Source organism: Chiloscyllium punctatum, chromosome 5 (assembly GCF_047496795.1).
Source record: "Chiloscyllium punctatum isolate Juve2018m chromosome 5, sChiPun1.3, whole genome shotgun sequence".
Lineage (NCBI taxonomy): Eukaryota > Metazoa > Chordata > Chondrichthyes > Orectolobiformes > Hemiscylliidae > Chiloscyllium > Chiloscyllium punctatum.
The window spans coordinates 108,945,734-108,968,284 of record NC_092743.1 but is presented as its reverse complement, the minus strand read 5'-3'; the positions used below and the strand labels follow the sequence as shown (position 1 = coordinate 108,968,284).

The 22,551-nt window shown below is 41.9% G+C and overlaps 1 protein-coding gene and 1 long non-coding RNA gene across 6 annotated transcripts in view; one reads left to right on the top strand and one right to left on the bottom strand.

Moving 5' to 3' along the window:
• Positions 1–1,045: 1,045 nt before the first annotated feature.
• On the bottom strand, positions 1,046–8,092 carry LOC140477332 (uncharacterized). Its single transcript, XR_011960709.1, has 2 exons — positions 5,934–8,092; positions 1,046–3,455 (listed from the first exon to the last, which is right to left on the bottom strand). It is a non-coding gene; the product is annotated as an uncharacterized lncRNA (long non-coding RNA).
• Positions 7,457–22,551, top strand: part of bbs9 (Bardet-Biedl syndrome 9) — a 546,582-nt gene continuing 531,487 nt past the window's right edge. For 2 of the 5 annotated variants that reach the window (XM_072571014.1, XM_072571013.1), the window contains exons 1-4: positions 7,464–7,504; positions 10,523–10,651; positions 11,418–11,540; positions 12,261–12,411. In XM_072571014.1, coding sequence (XP_072427115.1) covers positions 11,435–11,540; positions 12,261–12,411 — 257 coding nt within the window. In that variant the 5' untranslated portion in view covers positions 7,464–7,504; positions 10,523–10,651; positions 11,418–11,434. Of the gene's footprint in view, positions 7,505–10,522; positions 10,652–11,417; positions 11,541–12,260; positions 12,412–22,551 lie in introns of all 5 variants that reach the window. The other 3 variants (XM_072571017.1, XM_072571015.1, XM_072571018.1) reach the window with 2 other exon arrangements.

The following is a 22,551-nucleotide window of genomic DNA, read 5'->3' as shown; positions in this document are numbered from 1 at the left end:
AGACTGCTATATCTATGCTAGCTTAAGTTCAAAAGAGAGTTATGAGAGGTGTAACAGTATTTAATATTGTGGCACTATATTGTAAAAATCTCTATCATCTATTTAGCTCTGAAACTGATTTTCAACTGATAGAACTGTCCTGAAAATTGATGCAAGCCTGCCAATAGGATGTGCTGCTCTTGACCTTATGGAAGCTTGTGGTTTTTTTGACAGGATTTTTAAAAAAATGAAAGTCTTGCAGTGTAGTTGGACTCTTTTGGTATTTAGCACCAAGTGCACCTTTCTGTCCTGGGCCATACTTTAAGATAGTGCATTCCAACTCCTAATTCTTAAGTACATAAAGAAGTTTTCAAAATGCCATATTTGTTTATTTTGCCACTATTTTTACATGGACATCCTTTGGTTATCAAACTTTGCACTAATAGGAAAAATTCATCCTTATGAGACCTAACATGATTTTGAATATACCTATCAAATCTCCTTTCAATGTTTTCTAAACTAAACGGCGCCACCTTCACCAATTTATCCACATAGCTGAAGGTCTCCAATTAAGTCTCCAATGCCTTTGCATCCTTCCTGAAATGTGGTATCTAAAGTAATGCCAGACCTCCATTTGAGGCTGAACTGTAGAGATGTCCATGTTTCTAAAGCTTCCTACTGCTTCTGCTTTCCTTCTGTATGGTAATGATTTTATGGCTTTTATGTCTATTGTTTCATAATTTATTCAATAATTTAAGCTTATATTCTGATTAGCTTTAAGCAATTTATGCTTCATAAGTAAAATTAGCAAATTAAAACAAGTTGCTGTTAGAAATAATAACGAATGGTTCCTCCAAATTTTCTGATTTTGCACATTGGCTAGGCCACAAATACTCTTGTCACCATTAAAACGGACAGGCGGCTCTAATAAAGTGGAATATTTGCAGATAAAAATCATTCCTTCCTCTAAATTGGACTCAGCACCAAAACAAATGTTAAGTGTGAGATTTCTGGGGTGACACACTGTGGGAAACAGAACTCACTCACAAATCAGCCTGAGACAAAGCCTTGGAAACAAGAACAATTTATTACAGCCTTGCAAGTACCGGCCGCTTCTGCAATCAAGCAGAAATGCACACGAAAACAGAGCATGTTAGCATTCTTATTCAGTTTACAAGTTGCGGAATCATGCCTCCCTTTTCCTATCCTATCATAAGCCGATTACCTCACTTGTCTTTTTCTCTAGTTATTTTCTTATCTGGCCATCCTGCTGTCCTTGTATGTCTGCATTCTTTGTTCCTTGTTTGTTACAGCTTGTTCTTTTATCCAGTTTCTCTTATCATACTATAAGCTTTATTGTGAAATGCCCCTGCTGCTTCTTTTTGTGGTCAGCTACAACCCCTCCTGGTTATTTGCAAGCTTAAAACTATTTTCTTTAAAAGACCCTCTATATTCATTAAAGTCTTAGCCTTAAGTATGCTACATGCTACAAGAATTCTGCGACCGTTTGTATAATGTTCCCCTTCCCCCTCCTGCAGAAACTACATTTCTAACCTCCCACAATTCCCCCTTTTTCTTTTTCTCTAACTATTGTTTCTGCACTTATTAAGTTTCCTTTAATTCATTTTCTTATGTTCTGCCCTCTTGCGCCTTTTGGCGATGAGGTTCACAATCTTACATTTTACATTTGTGTTGTTCGTCCTTCGAACTCTAGAAGCATTCTTTGACTTTCTCTTTGTTGCATATCACCTGCTGATTGTAAAAGCATCTGATGATTTATTTGGGTTCCTTCCCAAGGGATGTCATTAGTCGGCTCATTACCCATTTTAGGACATTGAACCCTACCACCAGACCCACTAATATCAATAATCCATAGATAGCTAGATCGACTAACCACCTTCCCCAACCAGTCAATCCCCAATTTCCCCATTCCTATCCTTTTTCGTTCTGGTACCGGTTACTGACTTCCCTTATCTTAGTGATTTTGTCTCGCACATGTTTGGAGATATCAGTAATGTAAGAGGAGACCTCAGATATATACGTACAACATTCCTCTCCAATTAGTTCACAGGTACCACCCTTCTCTTCTAGAATATAATCCAGAGTCATCCTGTTCTGAAGGGTCGTTAGCCTAGTGGCAATCATTTCGGTCGTTATGGCTGCTACTTGGGATTGGGTTTTTGGCCAACGCATCAGCATTATTGTTGGCCAACTCTTCCAGGAAAGCCGCCAACTTTTGTATTTCTACTCCTGCTCGAGCAGTCCCATACATAGGTATCAAAGTCCAGAGGAGGCGATCTCCTTCGGTTACTTTCTGGGTTACTCGCCTTCCTCCCTGTTTATTCCGAGGTATGTTTGGGGCTCTCTTTAACAGCCTCAAGTGGGGAATTATATAGGTGAGGTAGCAGCAGCAGCCACTCCAGCCTTTCTGGCTTTGAGGTGTCTGAACTGGATGGTCCCAGCACCCATTCCCATGACATCCGCCACTCCAAACGTACTTCTCGCCGGGGATAAATGGGTAGGCCTTTAAGCAACACACCCAATATGTCCCATTCAATACTTGGGGAATGGTTGTGGGAGTAGCTTGGCTGGTGTAGACACAAAATGATTTTCCTAATCGGAAGGGTTACAGAAACAAGTGGTATTTACTGCTCCTTTCGGTGGGGAAACTCTAAGGCCATCGATAGCGCCCGGGGTTTTCTGGGCTGGTCGAGGCAACCATCCCGCAAAGTTATAATTACCCCTTTCAAATCTCCAAATTGTATCATTTGAGCCAGAGTCAAATTGTTGTACATCATACACTTCTTCTTTGGTAAGTGGTATTACCGTGAGAGGAATTCCGGATTCCCCATGGTGTGGGATCACAGCACATAGGAGAAAGTGAGGACTGCAGATGCGCTTTTCCAGCAACACATTTTCAGATCTCAGCACATACTCAACAGTCGGTATGCCCCTTTAGTTTAGCATAATTCTGACATAAAGTGGTAAAATGATTTTTCCCACCCCCCTTGGCAGCTAGTGCCAATATTATCGTAACAACATAAAGCTGACCATTCATTTCAGCTCACAACCCTATCTGTCTATTCCCTAACCCTTTAAATACCAGGGAGGAGTGAGTCCATGCAACACTTACAATTGTTTTGGGATACAGTTTTTTTAACCAATATTTAATAGTCTCTTATCGCAGTCCATTTTTTTTGCTCGACTTAACTTTCAGAGGGTTGTCTGTAGGATGAGCTTGCCACTCTGCCGAAGGGGAAGGAGCGTCCATGGGGCCCTTAACACGAATGTGATGACTCCACCCTTTTTCAGCAGTTCAGACAGCTGTTTCAGTAGTCAGGAGGGTTAGGAACGGTCCCTCCCAGCTTGGGTGCGGTTTGGTATCTTTCCAGGTTTTGATCAGGACCCAGTCACCCGGTTGTATTCGATGTACGGCAAACTCAAGTGGAGGTGTCTGGGTTAACAGACCCCTCTTCCTAAGGACCAGACAAAGAAGAGCCAAGTGCCACAATATAGTTCTTTAAAAACTTATCATTGAACTCTACAATCGGTAATTGTTCTGTCACTTCCTCATCATTTCCCCTAATTAGGGTTGGCTCAAAAATAGGCACCAAGAATTCTTCGCCTTTTACTCCGGAAACCCTGAGATTCTTGTTAGTCAATTTAACACCGTTAGGTCTAAAACTTAGGGATGATCGTGCCGCTCCCATGTCCACCAAAAATACTGCCTCCTCCTCTTCAGGTCCCACCTTTAAATTTATCAAGGGTTCCCAGTGGGTGTCAGGAGGAAGGAATCCCTGACTCCCCTCATCTTCATCTAAGGTCATTAAGGAAACGGCTTCCCTTTCTCATGCTAATTCTGGGCATTCCCATTTAAAATGCCCCACTTTCCCGCAATGGTAACACCCTGCCTGTTGCCTCCTTTCCCGGGTATCTGATACTTGTCTTTCGTGTCCTCCCCTACCCTTCCTGTCGTCTCTTGATCCCATTCTCCTTTTTGTTATTTCTTCTACTTCCGCCACCATCATTTTGGCTTTCTGTTTCTGCTTCTCGTCTTCCCTTTCAACATACACTTTCTGTGCCTCACATAACAGTTCTTCCATCTGTCTTTCACTCTATCCATCTGTAATTTCTTTTGTATGTCCGGCCATTACAAACTGGACCTTTAAGAGTCCCTGTGCTATCGGATTATCGGGATCCATTCCCGAATACTTCCTTGTGGTCCCCTTGAGCCTTTTAAGAAATGCAGAAGGGGTTTCATCCTTCTCTTGTTGTACTTCAAAGGCCTTAACAAAGTTTTGTGATCTAGGTGCCACCTCTTTAATTCCTAATATTACCATTTCTCGTAGATCCCGCATTGACTCCCTATCTTCTCAATCATTATTTTCCTAATGAGGGTCAACATTTGGGAATTTCTGTTCTACTGGGGCCCCTTCTTCCCCAACTTGGTGCTTCTTTTCCCATTCCTATAAAGCTGCTCTCCTAATCATACCTCGTTCTTCCCCTGAAAATAACTTTCCTAAAATTGCCATCAGTTCTCCCCAGGTATATAAATTAGGTCCTAGGAATTGATCTAATTGTTCAGCTAGTCCAACCGGATCCTCTATTAAACTTTTCACTTCCTTTTTAAAGCTCCTAACTTCACTGCTACTTAAGGGAGTGTTTACATATCCGATTGTACCTTCCCCAATTGGAACCTCTCGTAAGGGACATAATTTTACATTTTCCATTATCTCTGCCCCTCCTTTATGTGTGGTGGCTCGAGTGACTCTGGGCCCCCCCTAGGTTCTGCATCTTTTAGTTCAGAGTCCATTCCCCTTTCTGCATCTGGACTCGGTTCTACTTCGGGAGCTGTAGGCTCATTCCGGGGAGTAGTATATGGGGGTGGCAAACACGTTAAGGGATCCCATTGTGGCTTCCCTTTTTCATTCTTTCTCTGTTCTTTCCCTGATTCCTCCGTATTCATTGGACATAATTTTATTTCTGCGCTCCCTATCCAACAAGCCACATAATTGGACTCTTTTCGACTGTACGGTTCTTTTCGGTTGACATATATATTAAGATCTTGACACAGCCAATCCACATCAGAGCCATATTTGGGCCAAAAAATACCAGGCGCCTTAATACTTTCTATAGTCCAGACAAAACAACAATAGTTTATCATTGTAGCCTTATCTTTCTCCTGCGTCCGGGAGTTGTGTTCCCAATTACCCAACATTCTCCCCAAAGAACTGTCGGGCGGGATATATCCCCTTTAACGTTATTTACAGATCGATCATTACACAGGCAACTCCCCGTGCTTCCCATTGTTGCTAATTTAATTAATCTTAACGAGGTCCAGTGTCACTTTTTTCCACACCCCCTTCAGGGTCCTGACTAGACACCTTACTCGTCCGATTATATGCTTTTTTTGAGACTTCAACTGTTCTCCATAAATCACTTTTATGTAAGGATAAAAGAGATTAGTTAGAAACTGATAGTAAGGCACTCATGACCTGTAAAAAGAACAGGAGTTAACATTTTATTTCATAATCTGTAAAATCCTTAACCTTAAAAGAAATCATGTTAGAAATCAGTGTTCAAAACAGTGCCGGATCTCAAGATCCAGAGAACAAAGCACAAACACTCAATCACCAACAAACAAATGTGCATTCAAACCGAATCACAAAGGGTTAAACTTTCTACAAGCTGCACAGCTCTTTTTTCTCTCTCCCTCTCTCTCTCTCACACACACACACAGACACCGTATCTCACAGACACTTTGAGCTTCCCGCAACGACTCCTCTAGCTTTTGAATATTCTTCTGGACGTCTGGCCATAAGTTAGTTCAGCTACTAGCCCTTCTGACACGGGCTCTTTTCCAATGACATATGCTTTATTTTATATATCGCCAAACCCCCGTACTTTCGTACGTCCTGACCACTAAGGCAATACTTAAAGGTCTCTTTTCTTACCTTGGTCTGTGCACAGAGTTACCTGGTCATTTCGGTGCGCCCCGTCCCACGGCAATTCCTGCAGCAAATACCGCTGCCCCCGGTCGCTCGGATATATCCTTTAAGACCTTTCCTTACCCGGGTCTTGTGCACAAGAGTTGCCCGACTGAACCTGCCGCGTCTGCCTGCCTTGTTTCCAGGGTTTCCCAGTCTGGATCGTAGTCGTCCAAACTGCGAACGACAAGCAAGGGAGTTGGAGATCACCAAAATCGGTGAGGTACATCTCCCCCATCGTCCCAAGAGTGTCGAGCGGTCGGAGTTTTGGATCCTGGACGAGCCCCCAATTAGGGGAAACAAAACTCACTCACAAATCAGATTCAAAACAGTCCCGGATCTCAAGCTCACAAATCAGCCTGAGACAAAGCCTTGGAAACAAGAACAATTTATTACAGCCTTGCAAGTACCGGATGCTTCTGCAATCAAGCAGAAATGCGCACGGAAACAGAGCATGTTAGCATTCTTATTCAGTTTACAAGTTGCGGAATCACGCCTCCCCTTTCCCATTCTATCATAAGCCGATTACCTCACTTGTCTTTTTCTCTAGTTATTTTTTTATCTGGCCATCCTGCTGTCCTTGTATGTCAGTATTCTTTGTTTCTTGTTTGTTATAGCTTGTTCTTTTATCCAGTTTCTCTTATCATACTATAAGCTTTATTGTGAAATGCCCCTGCTGCTTCTTTTTGTGGTCAGCTACAACCCTTCCTGGTTATTTCCTAGCTTAAAACTATTTTCTTTAAAAGACCCTCTATATTCATTAAAGTCTTAGCCTTAAGTAAGCTACATACTACAAGAATTCCGTGACCATTTGTATAATGTTCCCCTTCCCCACCTGCAGGAACTACGTTTCTAACCACCCACATGCACTATAACCATTTTAACATATGATATCTCTATGACGTCATAGACTCACAGAAATATAAAGATTGGAAACATACCCTTCAATCCAACTCGTCTATGCTGACCAGATATCATAAATCAGTCGAGTCCCAGTTGCCACTCTTGGCCCATATCCCTCCAAACTCTTCCTATTCATATACCCATCCAAATGCCTTTTAAATGCTTTTAATGTACCAGCCTCTAGCACTTCCTCTGGCAGCTTATTCCATACATGCACCACCCTCTGCGTGAAAACGTTGACACTGAAGTCCCTGCATGGAAGAGAATGGACGATGTCTTAACTGCGAACAACAAATGCTTGCGATCACAACTGGTCAAGCAGCATCCATCGAGAAAGAGAGCAAGTTAACGTTTCCAATCGAGATGACTTCATCTGAGCTTTCGGAGCTAGTGCTTCCAATTAAACCTGTTGGACTAAATCCTGGTGTTGTGTGATTTTTTTTTAAAACTTTGTACACCCCAGCCCAGCACCGGCATCTCCAAATCATGTCTTAAGCAAGTTCTGCAGAAACTCGGCCACAAAGAACTACATTTCCCATCAGACCTTGCTGCCAAGGCGCCAGAACGTCCGTTCTTGCGCCGTCATCAGAGCGTCTCTCGCGGCGGCGCTATGACAACGGCGGAGCGGGCAGCGGGTAAGTGACTGATCCTCGGGCCTTGGCGACCCTGCACTCTCCGTTTCCTTCCTTCCGGAACGGAAACCTCTCTCCTTGGACCAGGCTGACCCAGCAAGCCCAGTCTCCTGGCCGTCACGATCGCCACCAACCCCCTAGACTCAGAATCAGATTCCCCACTGGACCGAATCCCAACTCCCCTCCCTCTGGATCAGGACATCTCGACACTGGGAACATGCCGTCCCCAAACCGATTCCATTTCCCATCCCCAACCAGACCCCATCCTGCTTCTCTAACTCCAATCAAACCTATACCCACCTCCCCGATGCCCATGGCAGGAGGCTGCGAGGCCAGTGAATGTCATGATTGCTCAGTGTGTGTGAATTTGCAGAGTTGAACCGAGGTGCAGGTTATTGAGTTCTTCTCACTCTTGGGCCCTTCGTTTCTGAGTAATAGAAGAGTTTCAAGTTACCGATATATTCTTCACATCAGCTCAATGAAATGAGGCTGTGAAATAAGTTTCACGAGCATTCATCCTCGACTGTCATCTGCCGGGGAATCATTCCACATTAATTCGAAACAATCCGAGGAGAGCCTCTGCTGCTTCATCTTCAGGCTGAGACTGCAAAGCTGATTTAGGCTGTACGTCAGTCCCCTTTATCTGAAGGGATAAGCACAGCTGCTGTGTATTTGTTGTCGCATGCAGCATTATTTAGGTTATATCTTCAAACCCACGCAGTGATTTGGATGTTTGTTTTTTGAGGGAAATAAATATCTATGTCATCTGTAACATCTTGTAAACGTGGCAAAATGAGTTCAAAGCTCCTTTAAACCCTTGCTAATTTTGGAGCCATGATTTGGAGATGCCGGTGTTGGACTGGGGTGTACAAAGTTAAAAATCACGCAACGCCAGGTTATAGTCCAACAGGTTTAATTGGAAGCACACTAGCTTTCGGAGCGATGCTCCTTCATCAGGTGATTGTGGAGGGCTCGATCGTAACACAGAATTTATAGCAAAAATTTGCAGTGTGATGTAACTGAAATTATACATTGAAAAATTGATTATCTGTTAAGCCTTTCATCTGTTAGAATACAGTGGTAGTTTCATTTCTTTCATGTGTAAATCACAAAACCCTTTTTTTAAAAGTTGCATTCTCGGGTTAGCTGTTAACAATGGTGATAGCTAGACAATATGTTGAAGGTGTTAGCCCCCTGTGTTCTCTGTCTATGACCTGATGTTTAGATTGATTCTAATCTAAAAAGTGAGAACTGCATGAATTTATGTAAAACTCTGTTATCTCACTTTTTAGATTAGAATCAATCTAAACATCAGGTCATAGACAGAGAACACAAGGGGCTAACACCTTCAACATATTGTCTAGCTATCACCATTGTTAACAGCTAACCCGAGAATGCAACTTTTAAAAAAAGGGTTTTGTGATTTACACATGAAAGAAGTGAAACTATCACTGTATTCTAACAGATGAAAGGCTTGATAGATAATCAATTTTTCAATGTATAATTTCAGTTACATCACACTGCAAATTTTTGCTATAAATTCTGTGTTACGATCGAGCCCTCCACAATCACCTGATGAAGGAGCCTCACTCCGAAAGCTAGTGTGCTTCCAATTAAACCTGTTGGACTATAACCTGATGTTGTGTGATTTTTAATTTTGGAGCGGCATGGTGGCTCAGTGGTTAGCACTGCTATCTCACAGAACCAGGGTTCTAGGTTTGATTCCAGCCTCAGGTGACTGTCTGTGTGGAGTTTGCACATTCTCCCTGTGTCTGCGTGGGTTTCCTCTGTGTGCTCTGGTTTCCTCCCAAAGATGTGCAGGTCTAAATTGCCCATTAGTCAGAGAGGAATGGTTCTGGGTGGGTTACTCTTCGGAGGGTCAGTGTGGACTTGTTGGGCTGAAGGGCCTGTTTCCACACTGTATGGAATCTAATGTGGAGAAACGATAAACTAAAAATACATGGAAGGAATTATTGGGGGAACAAGGCACAGGCTGAAGAGGAAAACAACAGAGGTTGATCAATTCCAGTCAGCCCTCTTACCAAGGGTAATGTCCAAGGTCCAACTAAGTTTGGCAGCTTAATCAATTACCTCCCCTCCATCATGGAGTCAGAAGTGGAAGTGTTAGATGACGATTTATAATGTCCAACAATATACACCACTCCTGAGAAACTTGAAGCAGTCTGTGTCCAGAGGCAACAAAACTTAAGACAGCACCTAGGCTTGGGCTGATGAGTGTCAAGTAACAATCATGCCAAGCAATGACTATCTCCAATGGGAGTGAATCCAAACATTGCCCATTGATGTTTAATAGTGTTGATATCACTGAATCCCCTACAATCAGCTTCCTGAGGTTATTATCTAGCTATATAAATCCCGTGAGCACGCCAGATGCTTGAAATTTTATGACAAGTAATGCACTGTCTGTTTACCATCCACAAAACAATGCTTCTCACTTTCCTGAATGAGTACAACTTCAACAATATTCAAGAGGTTTGACACCATCAAGGATAAATCAGCCTTCTTGATTGGCATGCAAACCACCACCTTTGACACTTATTCCTTTCACCACCGAAACAGTGCCAGCAGTGTGTACCATCTGTAAAATGTATTGCAGTAACTCACTAAGGCTCTTGTAAATGCACCTTCCAAACTGCAACCTTAACCACCTAGCTGGAGAAGGACAGCAGGTACATGAGACCACCATTTGCAATTCTCTTCCAAGCCACATCATCCTGACCTTCATTCCTTCACTGTAATTGAATCAAAATTCTAAAACTCCGTTCCTAACAGCATTGTGGTTACCCCTACATCCCAAGGATTGCAGCAGATCACCAACTTGTGCAGCCAATTATGAATACAATGCAATAAAAAAACTCCAATAAATGAATTTGGAAAAAAGAGCCTCCAACATATTCATTCTGGCTTGAGTGGAAAAGGCACACAAAGCTAATTTGAGTATGCACTACATTATCAATTTTGTTTTGTACCTTCATATTAATTTTCTCCTTGGTAAACTAGAGTAGGAAGGCTTTGCAGACCCTGCATGTCCCATTGAACGCAGAACAGAAGAATGAAGGGTGTCTTCTGTGAAGGCGGGAGTTTTACTTGACCAGATCTCCAAGCAATAATGTCAAGTATTTGTGACAGGTAAATTGGTAATTTCTAGGCCAGATAGATTGTTCCTTCTTGATCCCCTTGTCAATTTCTGCAGACCCGGTTTGGCAGAAATGTCTGAAGGACTAATTTGGTGAATAGTAGTGTTCCAAGTCACTTGTGTTGATGGACATTAAAATCCAACACCCAAAGTATATTTTGTGCCCGTTTTACTCTTTGTGCCTCTTCAAGAGTTGTGTGGTTCAGCAGGTAATGGGAGACAGTAGATGGTAATCAGCAAGAAGTATCTTTGCCCATGTTTAATTTGATGCTATGAGACTTTTTGGGGTCTGAAGTAGGTGTTAAGGACTCCTGGGCATTCTCTCCTAACAGCATACCTGGAGTATGGCATATCCGGTGATGGAAGAGTCTATTTGAGACATTGTTATCATCAGATCATAAAATCTATGTTATGTTGTTGCAATAGTCTCTTTGGACAGCTCTTCCAATTTTGGCGTATGTCTCCAAATGTTAATGAGGAAGGCTTTGCAGCATTGAGTGGGAAGGTAAGTCCTTGTTATTTCTGTTGTCTAGGTCAATGCTTGGTGGTATGTCTAGTTTTATTTGTTTTTTGATTTTTGAGATAGAATGTAGGGTGTTTTACTCTTTCACCTGAGGGTGCTAAATATTAATACAGGATAAGCAAACTAGGAGAGGGTCTTTACCTCGAGTGCTAATATTTAAATTCTAGTATCTTCTTGAGACTGTTGTGAAGACAGCATTGTGTGTCAGTAGTCTGAGCATTTCATTATTTTGGTAGTTTCAGGTTGAAGGAAGATGTCTTTGTTTAAAGCTCGAGACTGGTGGTCCACTGTTGTAGGAGAGCAGGAAGAATTTGATCAAGGATGCTTGTGTGTGGCTGATATTGACAACAGTGGAAATGGTAAGTATGATTGAGACCAACAATATTTCTTCCCCCAGCTTAATGAAATAATTTAGTTAGGCAGCCCAAAAAATGCATTCCTTAATTTTGATATTTATCAGTTATAGAATTCATCATTAATATTTTTTACAAAGGCCTTTAAGTTGTCATTGCATCCAGTAATTGCCACTGTCATGTTCCAAACCTCCCTTTCCCATATGTTTGTGATGAGTGGAGCAAACTGTAGGTGCTGTATCATAGCACATTGAATTTACAATCAGATCACATTTAATCTAGGCAATTCAAGGAAAATATATATTGTGCTATGATGCTCCTAGTGTCCTGGAGAAAGGATAGATGAATGAAGCATCCAGAATGATGCTTTTGAATTCTGAATTCACCTATCTAGATAAAAAAAAAATGAAACAACCATTTTATCTTAATGCCCTAATTAATGCTAATTAAGGGAACTGTACATCAAGATTGGGTTAAACCTGTATGCTAAACAGTATCTGAAATCTTTGCAATATTTCACATCATTTTTTCAATCTGCAGGATGCTTGTGATTTTACATTGCCTCATCTTGGATAAACTGTACCTTGTAAATCCTAGGTCAAAAATAAATTGATTTTGCAAATTAATATGTCTTGTGACTGTAGAATTATTTGCAGATGTGTTTATACTTCATGATCTATTCAAACAAACAATGTAATTAAATTTATTCTTTTTCGCTGTTTCCAGACAAAATTATTGTTGGCAGTTATAAGGGAATTCTGCGTATCTATTCTCCACAGCCTGCTAAACCTGGAGCAGCACTTCATCCAGAAGAGTTAATCCTAGAGCTTCAACTGCAGGATCCAATATTGCAAGTTGAAGTTGGCAAATTTGTCTCGTAAGTTTTAAAAAAAAGAGTAGATAAAAGCAATACTGAGAAATGGAATAGGTTTACTTGCCAACCATGAAGAGCAGTAGGTAGAATAGTTATTAAAACTGGTCATGAATATGGGGGAAGATTGGAATGAAAGGTTATTTTTCATGCTTACATTTGGTAATTGCACTATTTAGTGCCTATATTTTTGATGACTAGAAGGGAGACTATGATGCGCAGTATAACTGAGAGTGCATTTGCGGGGGAATGAGGTTAGGTTTCAGGGACATGTCTTAAGAAGCAGGGTTTCAGGGGTTGTGGTAAGGGATATGGGTTGAGGGGGTTGTAGTGGTGATGAGAGTGAGAATGTTGGTATGTTGGTGATGGGAGTAAGATTTGGTACCAAATGTGGGGTGGTGTTATAGGGGGTGTGGTGTGGCATACTGACGTTGGGGGAGGAAGTTACGGAGTGCATCGGGTTGGCAGAATGTGGAGTGATTGGTGGGTGGGATTAGTGGGGTGTTGGGGTTGGCGGGTTTGTGGTTGGATAGTCGTGGATTGATGGAGTGGTGGTGGTAGTAGTAGTAGTAGTAGTTGGTGGAATGTTGGTGGGAGTGTGGGAAGAATGGTGGCTGAGGGGTTGTGGTTGGGGCTTTGCATGCTCGTGTGTGGGCTGTGGATGTTGGGAGAATTTGTGGTGTTGGTGGGAAGTGAGTTGCTGGGGACTGGGAGTATATGAGAGTGTTTGGTTTTGTGAGGGGAGGTGAGGTTGGTCAGTTGATGTTACAGATTTTCATTAATTGATCAATCCTGGAACAATGAACATAGAATGAGGCCATTCAGTCCACTGTTCTGTGCTGTCTGAATTTTAAATATATCTGACTAATCCCATTTCCTTCCTCTTTCCCCCATGCACCTTTGACTTTGTTTTTCTTTCAAGTAGTTATTTTGGAAGTTACTTTTGAACCCGCTTTCACCATCTTTGCATATTTCAGATCACAGCCACTTGCGATGTAATTCTTTTCTCAAGTCACTTTTCATTCTTTTGCAAATCATTATACATTTATTCCTCTTGTTACTGATCTTTAGAACAGTTGAAATAAACAAACTAAGAGCACAACTAAACCATTCAGCTTGTCAAGTTTGCCCTCCCATTCAATAAAATCATGGCTGATTGGTTGGTGTCTCAAATTTCACAACCCCGTCTACACCCAGTAACCTTTGATTCCCTTACCTACAACACTCTCTGCCTTTACAAAATTTAATTACCCCAACTCCATTGCCTTCTGAGGCGGAGAAAGTAACACAACTGTCTACAAATAATTCTCCTCATCTGTCTTAAAAGGGCAATCCCTAATTTTAAAACAGTTTCTCCTAGTTCTGGACTTAACCACAAGAAGAAACATGTTTTCCATGTCCACTAAAATAACTCCACAGAAGCCATTTCCCAACACCAAATCTCCCAATATTTACATGTGCATAGTACTTGATACTGACCCAGCTTCTTCAGAGCCAGGTTTCAGAGTGAACAGAACCTCTGACACTCTTGTTAACACCTACCAGCTGGAATTCCCTGATTGGACCAGATTTACAGCCCCAATAAGAGAACTCATGTTCTATGAGGTCCACCTGGTAGACCTTGTTACAATCACTGCTTCCCTCTGCCCTCTCCCTCTAAGCTCAGGGTCATAGGCCTGTAGCCTCTCCTGGGGCATTTTTGCACCAGGTCCTGTTCATAGAATTCCTACAGTATGGAAAGAGGCCTTTCAGCCCAACAAGTCCACACTGACCTTCCGAAGAGTAACCTAGCCAGACCTGTTCCTCTATCCTATTACTCAACATTTACCCCTGACTAATGCACCTAACCTACACATCCCTGAACACTATGGGCAATTTGGCATGGCCAATTCATCTAACCTGCACGTCTTTGGACTGTGGGAGGAAACGGCAGTACTGGGAGGAAACCCACGCAGACAAGGAAGAATTTGCAAACTCCACACAGACAATTGCCTGAGGCTGGAATCGAACTCGGGTCTCTGGCGCTGTAAGGCAGCAGTGCTAACCACTGAGCCACCGTGCCGCCCCACCAATCCTTCAACAGCTTTGGAAAAGGGCGGTGTGTACCAGACCACAGCCCACCTCTTGCACCCAGAGTGGCTTGGAAAATATTCATCCTCTTGTGCAGGTGGTAAAGGCATTGAGGCTGCGATATCTGCCTGTCCATCTCAGTCTCTGAGGTTTCTTTGACGCAAAATAGAGGAGGAGAGCCCATGGGTTCTGACCGCCTTACTGCCTGTTCTGAGGGGCCCAGTATGTTTTGTTCCTGCCCAATTTGTGAGTTTGCAGCTTGTTTGGAACTGCCCATTTACCCAAACTTTGTACGTCACAGGACCTGACCTTGCCTCTTACCCATCCATAGTACCTGACACTGGTCTGGCTTCCTCAGCCAGCTCTCAGAGTGTCCAGAATAACTTACACTTCTGTTTATATCTGTCAGCCATGGCTCCCTGATTGGATCAGGTTAACATCCCCAGTCAGGGAACTCATATTCTATGAGGTCCACCTGGCTGACAATCACTACACCCACCTTATCAATTCCATTCAGGATTTTATACACTTCAATCAATCATCCCTCTTATTACTAAATTCCAGTGGAAATAAACCCTCCCCGTCCAGTCTAATTTCAAAAGTCAACCCATTATTTCCAGATACCAACCTAGTAAACTCTGAGCTGCCTCCAATTCATTTATATCCTTTCTTCAGTAAGACCAAAACTGTGCATTGTATTTGAGATGCAGCCTCACCAATCCTATAGAACTGAAGTGTAGCATCCTGACTTTTATCCTCAATTTTTCTTGAAATAATTGATAACATTTAATTAGTCTTTTTGATCACGTTAATATCTGCATACTAACTATTTTTGACTCAGCACTATAACACCTAAATCCTTCTGCACCTCTGAATTTTACAGTTGTTTTCCTTTTAAGTGATACTCTGCGTTTTTGTTGTTTCTGCCAAAGTGAACAACTTCACATTTTCCCACATTATATTGCATCGTACAGATTTTTTGCCCACTTACTCAATCTACCTATATCCATCTGCACCCTCTTTACATCTTCTTTGCAAGGCTTACTTACCTGTTTATCTTGGCAAAACTTTGAACTGAAATCCTTCTGCTACACCAAATAATTTCTCCCTCTGTATGTGCAGTTAAGGACTGGATTATTTATTAGGCATGAGACCATGTGGATCAATTTCTTGCTCAGTACCATCGTGGAGGTGTACATTGAAGGCAGTCACATGAAGGATGGAGTTGTACTGTAGTTGAAGTGTGTGCTAATGACAACGAATGGGGAGGAACTACTTATTTTAACTGTGATTAAAAACTTCTCCATGCATTGAAATCTTAACTATAAATGTTTCTTCTAAGTTTGAAATGTGGCCTAAAATTGATACAAAGAGTTTGAGTTTTTTTTTGCTGTGTATAGCAGATACAGATAAACTGCAATTCAGATTTTGAGAACTTTACATCACCATATCACCTGTCAGCCAGAGCAATCTAGTACAGGCAACTGCTCATTCACAGGATGATTTTAACCCTAAATTTTTCAAAGTTAAATATTGACATGACATAATTTAATTCATGGATTGACAGTATTGGGCATAAAATAAATTCAGATATGAGGCATATGAGAAATTATTTTACACCCTCGATAAAGAGACTGCAATTGCTTCAGATTTGGAAATTCTATTTTTATATGTATAGGTTTTCTACAATTTCTGCTATTTATCATCTCATATATTGGAGAGTTGCTTATAGTAAGCCCTTAATCTTAAATGCCGTGCCTCTTGGACGATGTAATTACATAATTGTCAGCAGTAGACAATGTCTTCATAACATGCCTCAATATCCAATAATGTAATGGTGTACAAATATTAGCTTACCAAAATATAGGCTCAAACTTTTACAGCACAGAGAGCCACATGGCCAATCGTGTCCATGCCAGGCCACAAAGATCTGAGAATACTAATCCCCATTTTCTAGCTTTTAGTGCATCTAAATTCTGATTAGATTTTATGAAAGTTTCTGGCTTGATACCCTTTCAGGCAGTGAGTTCATGATTCTGAACCCCCTCTTTGTGAATACACTTCTCGTGAATTCTCCTGTTAGCCTTTCACCTCTTATCTCAAATGTATTTACCCCTTTACTAATGTAAAAAGTGCCTCCTTATCCATCCTATCTATACTCCTCCATAATTTTATACACTTCTGTCAGACCCTGTCCTAACTTTTGTTGCTCCAAGGAAAACAATGCCAGCCCATACAATCATTCCTCCTAGTTCAGACCCTCCAGCCCAGGCAGCATCCTGGTAATCTCCTCTGCACCCTCCAGTGGAATTACATTCTTCTTACAATGTGGTGACCAGAACTGCATGCAGTATCTCAGTTGTGGCCAAACTACTGTTTAATACAGTTCCAGCATAAGCTCCTTGATCTTGAATTTTATGCCTCAGTTAATAAAGGTAGTGATTATACAATTTATTGCCTTTAACCACCTTATCTACCTATCTTGCTTCCTTCAGAGATCTATGTATATGCACACCAAGGACTGTCTGATCTTCAGTACTTCCAAGAAACTATCATTAACAGTCTAATCACTTTCCAGTTAGCCCTCCCCAATACATTATCTCACATTTTCCATTTGCCACTGCTCTGCCCACCTGAACAGTCCATTCATATCTTCCTGTAGTTTTATAACTATCCTCTTCACTATTTATTACCCTACAAATTTTTTCTCCTATCCACGAACTTCTTGATTATTCCTCTGCATTCAAGTTGAAATCATTAATGTACACCCCAAACAACAAGGGCCACAGAATTGAGCCTTGCGGAATCCCACTGGAAATGGGCTTACAGCCGCAGAAACATCCCTTCACCTTCACCCTCTGCTTCCTATCTCTTGGAGAATTTTGGACAATTTGCCAGTTCACCTTTAATCCCACTGGCTCTGATTTTCTTAACCAGTTTTCCATGGGGACTTTACCAAATGTCATGCTGAAGTCCATGGAGACCACGTTAAATTAATTCCCTCATGAACAATTATAGTTACTTCCTCTTAAAATTCAATCAAATTTGTCAAATGTGACCTTCCTTTACAAATTCGTGCTGACTATCCCTGATTAATCAGTGTCTCTCCAAGTGCAAGTGCCTTTCTGGCTTTCAGAATTCTTTCTGAGAACCTTTTCACCACCTAGTTTAGACAGACTGGACTATAATTTCCTGGTTTTTCTCTTTCTCACTTTTTAATAATAATGCAATGTTGTCCTCCAGTCCTCTGGTACCCTGAGTCTGAAAATATCTGTGAGGGCCTATGATAACTCCTTTCTTGGCTCCCTCAACAACCTCAGATACATCTCATGTGGGCCTATGGATTTATCCACTGTTTTAAGGCTGCTAAGCTCAGCAGTACCATTCCTCTCTCTCTCTCTCTTGCTCCTATTATTTCACAATCCACCATTCTCATGTCTGGACCTGTGTCGTCCTTTTCCATTGTGAAAACTGACATCGAGTTCATTGAGGATTATGTCTATGTCTTCTAGGCCCACGTACATATTACTTCTAAGGTGATTTTGTTAAATTTTTGGGGTGTGGGCATGAATGGTTGGTTAGCATTTATTGCCCATCTGTACTTGCCCTTGAGAAGGTGGTCGTGAGCTGCCTTCTTGAATGGCTGCCGCCCACTTGCTGTAGGTTGACCCACAATGCTATTAGGGAGGAATGGCGATATATTTCCAAGTCAGGAGAGTGAAAAACTTGGAGGAGAACTTGCATTTGGTGGTATTCCCATGTATCTGCTGCCCTTGTCCTTCTAGATGGAAGTGGTTGTGTGTTTGAAAGGTGCTGTCAGAGTATCTTGGATGAATTTTTGCAGTGCATTTTGTAGATAGTGCACACTGCTGCTACTGACCGTCAGTGGTGGAAAGAGTGAATGCTTGTGAATGTAGTGGCAATCAAGTGGGATGCTTTGTTCTGGACAGTATCAAGCTTCTTGACTGTTGGAGCTGCACCTATCCATGAAAGTGAAGAGTATTCCATCACACTGCTGACTTGTGCCTTGTAGATGATGGACAGGCTTTGGGATGTTGGGTGGTCATGGAGTCATAGAGACATGGAAACAAACCTTTCAGTCCAACCAGTCCATACTGACCATAATACCAAACTAAACAAGTCCCACCTTCCTGAGCTTGGCCCATATCTTTGCAAACATTTCTTATTCATATATTTATCCAAGTTTTTTTTTTAAATGTTGCAATTGAACCTGAATCCACGGCATCCTCTGGAAGTTCATTCCACTCATGAATCACTCTCTGTGTAAAAAAGGTTGCCCCTCACGTCTTTTTAAAATCTTTCTACTCTCACCTTAAAAATGTACCCCCTTGCCTTGAAATTCCCTACCCTAGGGAGAGGACATCTTCCATTCACCTTATCTAGGAGGTCACTCCTCAACCTCCTACACTGTTACAGTGAAAAATGTTCCAGTTTATCCATCCTGTCCATTCCTGGCAATATCCTGGTAAATCTTTTCTCCAGCTCCAGCCGCCTTCATCTTTCCTACAACAGGACGACCAGAACTGAACATAGTACTCACTATTGTCGTGTACAATCTCAACATGACGCCCCAACTCCTGTACTCCAAGGTTTGATCAGTGAAGGCCAGCTGAACACCTTCTTAACTGCCCTGTCTACGAGTGATGTGAACTTCAAAGGATTATTTATCTGAACCCCTAGGTCTCTTCATTCTACAACATTACCCAAAGCCTACTTTTAATTGTGTAAGGCCAGCCTTTTATTTTACCAAACTGCAATACGATGCATTTATCTATATTAAACTCCATCTGCCAGTCTTCAGCCCATCGACCCAATTGATCAAGATCTCTTTGTAATCTTATATAACCTTCTTCACTGTCCACTATACCACCAATTTTGGTGTCATCATCAAACTTGCTAACCATGCCTTTGATATTCTCATCTAGATAATGTATTTAAATGACAAACAAAAATAGGCCCAGTACCAATCCCAGTGGCACACCACTGGTAACAGGCCTCAAATTCGAAAAACAACCCTCCAACATGACTTTCTGTCTCCTCCCATTAAACCAGTCTTATATCCAATTGGCAAGCTCTCCCTGAATACCATATGATTTTACTTTACTAATTAGTCTACTGTACAGAACCTTATCAAAGGCATTACTAAAATTCAAGTAAATAACATCTATCGCTCTGCTCTACTCAATCTTCTTGGTTACTTTCTCAAAAAACACAATCAAGTTTGTGAGACATGATTTCCCTTGCACAAAACCGTGCTGATTTCCTCTAATCATTCCTTGCCTCTTCAAATGCACATCAATTTTGTCTTTCAGAATCACCTCCAACACTGAAGTCACACTCACAGGTCTGTAGTTCCCAGGCTTCTCCTTGCATCCCTTCTTAAATAAAGGCACAACATTAGCCACACTCCAGTCATCCAGCACCTCACCTGATGATACAAATGTTTGTGTAAGGGGCCACCCAATTTCCTCTCTAACTTCCCACAATGTCCTGGAATACACTACATCAGGAGCCAGAGATTTATCCACCTTTATATTTTCTCAGACCTCCAGCACTTCATCTTCTGTAATGTAAACTGTTTTCAAAATAACAATATATTTATTTCCCTGAGTTCTCTAGCTTCCATTTTTTCTCCACTGTATAAACTGACATGAAATATTCACTTAACATCACTCACATTTCTTGAGGTTCAACACAACGATGACCTCTTTGTTCTTTAAGAGGTCTAACTCTCTCTCTGCATGAGTTACTTGCTGCGGTATTCCTAGCTTCTGACCTGCTCTTGTAGCCATTGTTTTTATATGGTGCGTCTAATTGAGTTTTCGGTCAATGGTAACCCTCAGGATATTAATAGTGGGAGATTGTAACACCATTGAATGTCAAGGGGGGAGGTGGTTAGTTAGATTGTCTCTGTCTCTTTTATAGTGATGGTCATAACCTGGCATTTGTGCGGTGTGAATGTTACTTGCCACTTGTCATCGTAAGCCTGGATATTGTCCAGATCTTGTTGCATTTGAACATGGAGTGCTTCAGTGTCTGAGGAATCACGAATAGTGCTGAATATTGTGCTATGATTAACAACGTCCCTACTTCTGACCTTATGGTAGAGTGAAGATCATTAATGAAACAGCTGAAGATGGTTGGGCCTGCGGAAATATCCTAGAGCTGAGATGACTGACCTTCAACTACCACACCCAACTTCCTATGTGTCAAATATGACACCAATCAGGGAGAGTTTGCAACTGATACCCACTGATTCCAGATTTGCAGGGCTCCTTGATGCCACACTCAATCGAATGCAGCCTTGATGTCAAAGACTGTCACTCTCATCTCACCTCTGGAATTCAGCTCTTTTGTGCATCGTTGAACCAAAGCTGTAATGAGGTCAGGAGCAGATTGGTTCTGGAAAAACCCAAACTGGGCATTGCTGAGCAAGTATTGCTTGATAGCACTATTGATTGCACCTTCCATACTTTACTAATGATTAAAAGTAGACTGATGGGACAGTAATGGACTGGTTTGGATGTTTCCTGCTTTTTATGTACTGGACATACCTGGGCAATTTTCCACATTGTCGGATGGATGCCAGTGTTGTAACTGTACTAGAAGAGCTTGGTCAGGGGAGTGACAAGTCTGGAATGCAAGTCTTTAGTACTGTTGCTGGAATGTTGTCAAGGTTGTAGCATTTGCAGTATCCATTGACTCCACTAGTTTCTTAATATCACATGGATTAAATTGAATTGGCTGAAGACTAGTATCTGTAATGCTGGGACTACTGGAGAAGGCCGAGATGGATTATCCACTCAGCAGTTCTGCCTGAAGCTTGCTGTGAATGTTTCAGCCTTATCTTTTGCGCTGATGTGCTATTTCATTACTGAGTATGGGGATATTTGTGGAGCCTCCTCCTCCTCCAGTCAGTTGTTTAATTGTCCACCACCATTCACATTTGGATGTGGCAGGACTGCAGAGCTTAGATCTGATGTATTAGTTATGGGATTGCTTAGCTCTGTCTCCCACTTGCTGCTTATGCTGTTTAGCATGCAAGTCATCTCCTGACTTTCACTAATGCGCTCTGCATTGAACCAACATTGAACCAAGGTTCATCCCTTGATGGTAATGGTTGAGTGCGGGATGTGCCAGGCCATGAGTTCAGAGATTGTGCTGGAGTACAATTCTGCTTCTGTCGATGGTCCACAATGCCTCTTGAATGTTGAGTTGCTAGATCTGTTTGAAGTCTATCCCATTTAGCATGGTGGCAGTGTCACACAACACGATGGACGTTATTCTCAATGTGAAGTGGACTTCGTCTCCAGAATGACTGTGTGGTGGGCACTCACCGAAACTATCATAGACAGATTATCAGCAGCCAGCAGATTGTTAAGGATGAGGTCAAGTACATGCTTCCATCCTGTTGGTTTCCTCATTACCTGCTGCAGATCCAGCAGTTTCCTTTCGGACCTGAGCACCTTGGTCAGTAGTACTACTGCCGAGCCACTCTTGGTAGTGGACATTGAAATCCTCCATCCAGAGTACATTTTGTGTCCTTGCTATCCTCAGTTCTTCCTCCAACTGTTGTTCAACATGGAGGAGTACCAATTCATCAGTGGAGGGAGTATGGTACATGGTCATTAGCAGGAGATTTCCTTGTCAGTGTTTAACTTGAAGCCATGAGACCTCATGAGGTCCAGAGTCAATGTCGAGGACTCCCAAGATAACTCCCTCTCGACTGTATACCACTGTACCACCACCTTTGCTGGGTCTGTCCTGCTGCTGGGACAGGACATTTCCAGGAATGGTGATAGTGTGTCTGGGACATTACCTGTAAAGTATGATACCGTGAATATGACTGTGTTAACTCTGTTGCTTGACTGGTCTCTGAGACAGCTCTCCCAATTTTGGCACTAGCCCCCAAATGTTAGTAAGAAGGACTTTGTAATGTCTTTCCTGGTACCCAGGTCGATGCCAGGTAATCTGTCAGTTTCATTTATTTGAGACTTTTGGTACACCTGAGTGGCTTGCTAAGCCATATCAGAGGGCAGTTGCTGAGGGTCTGGA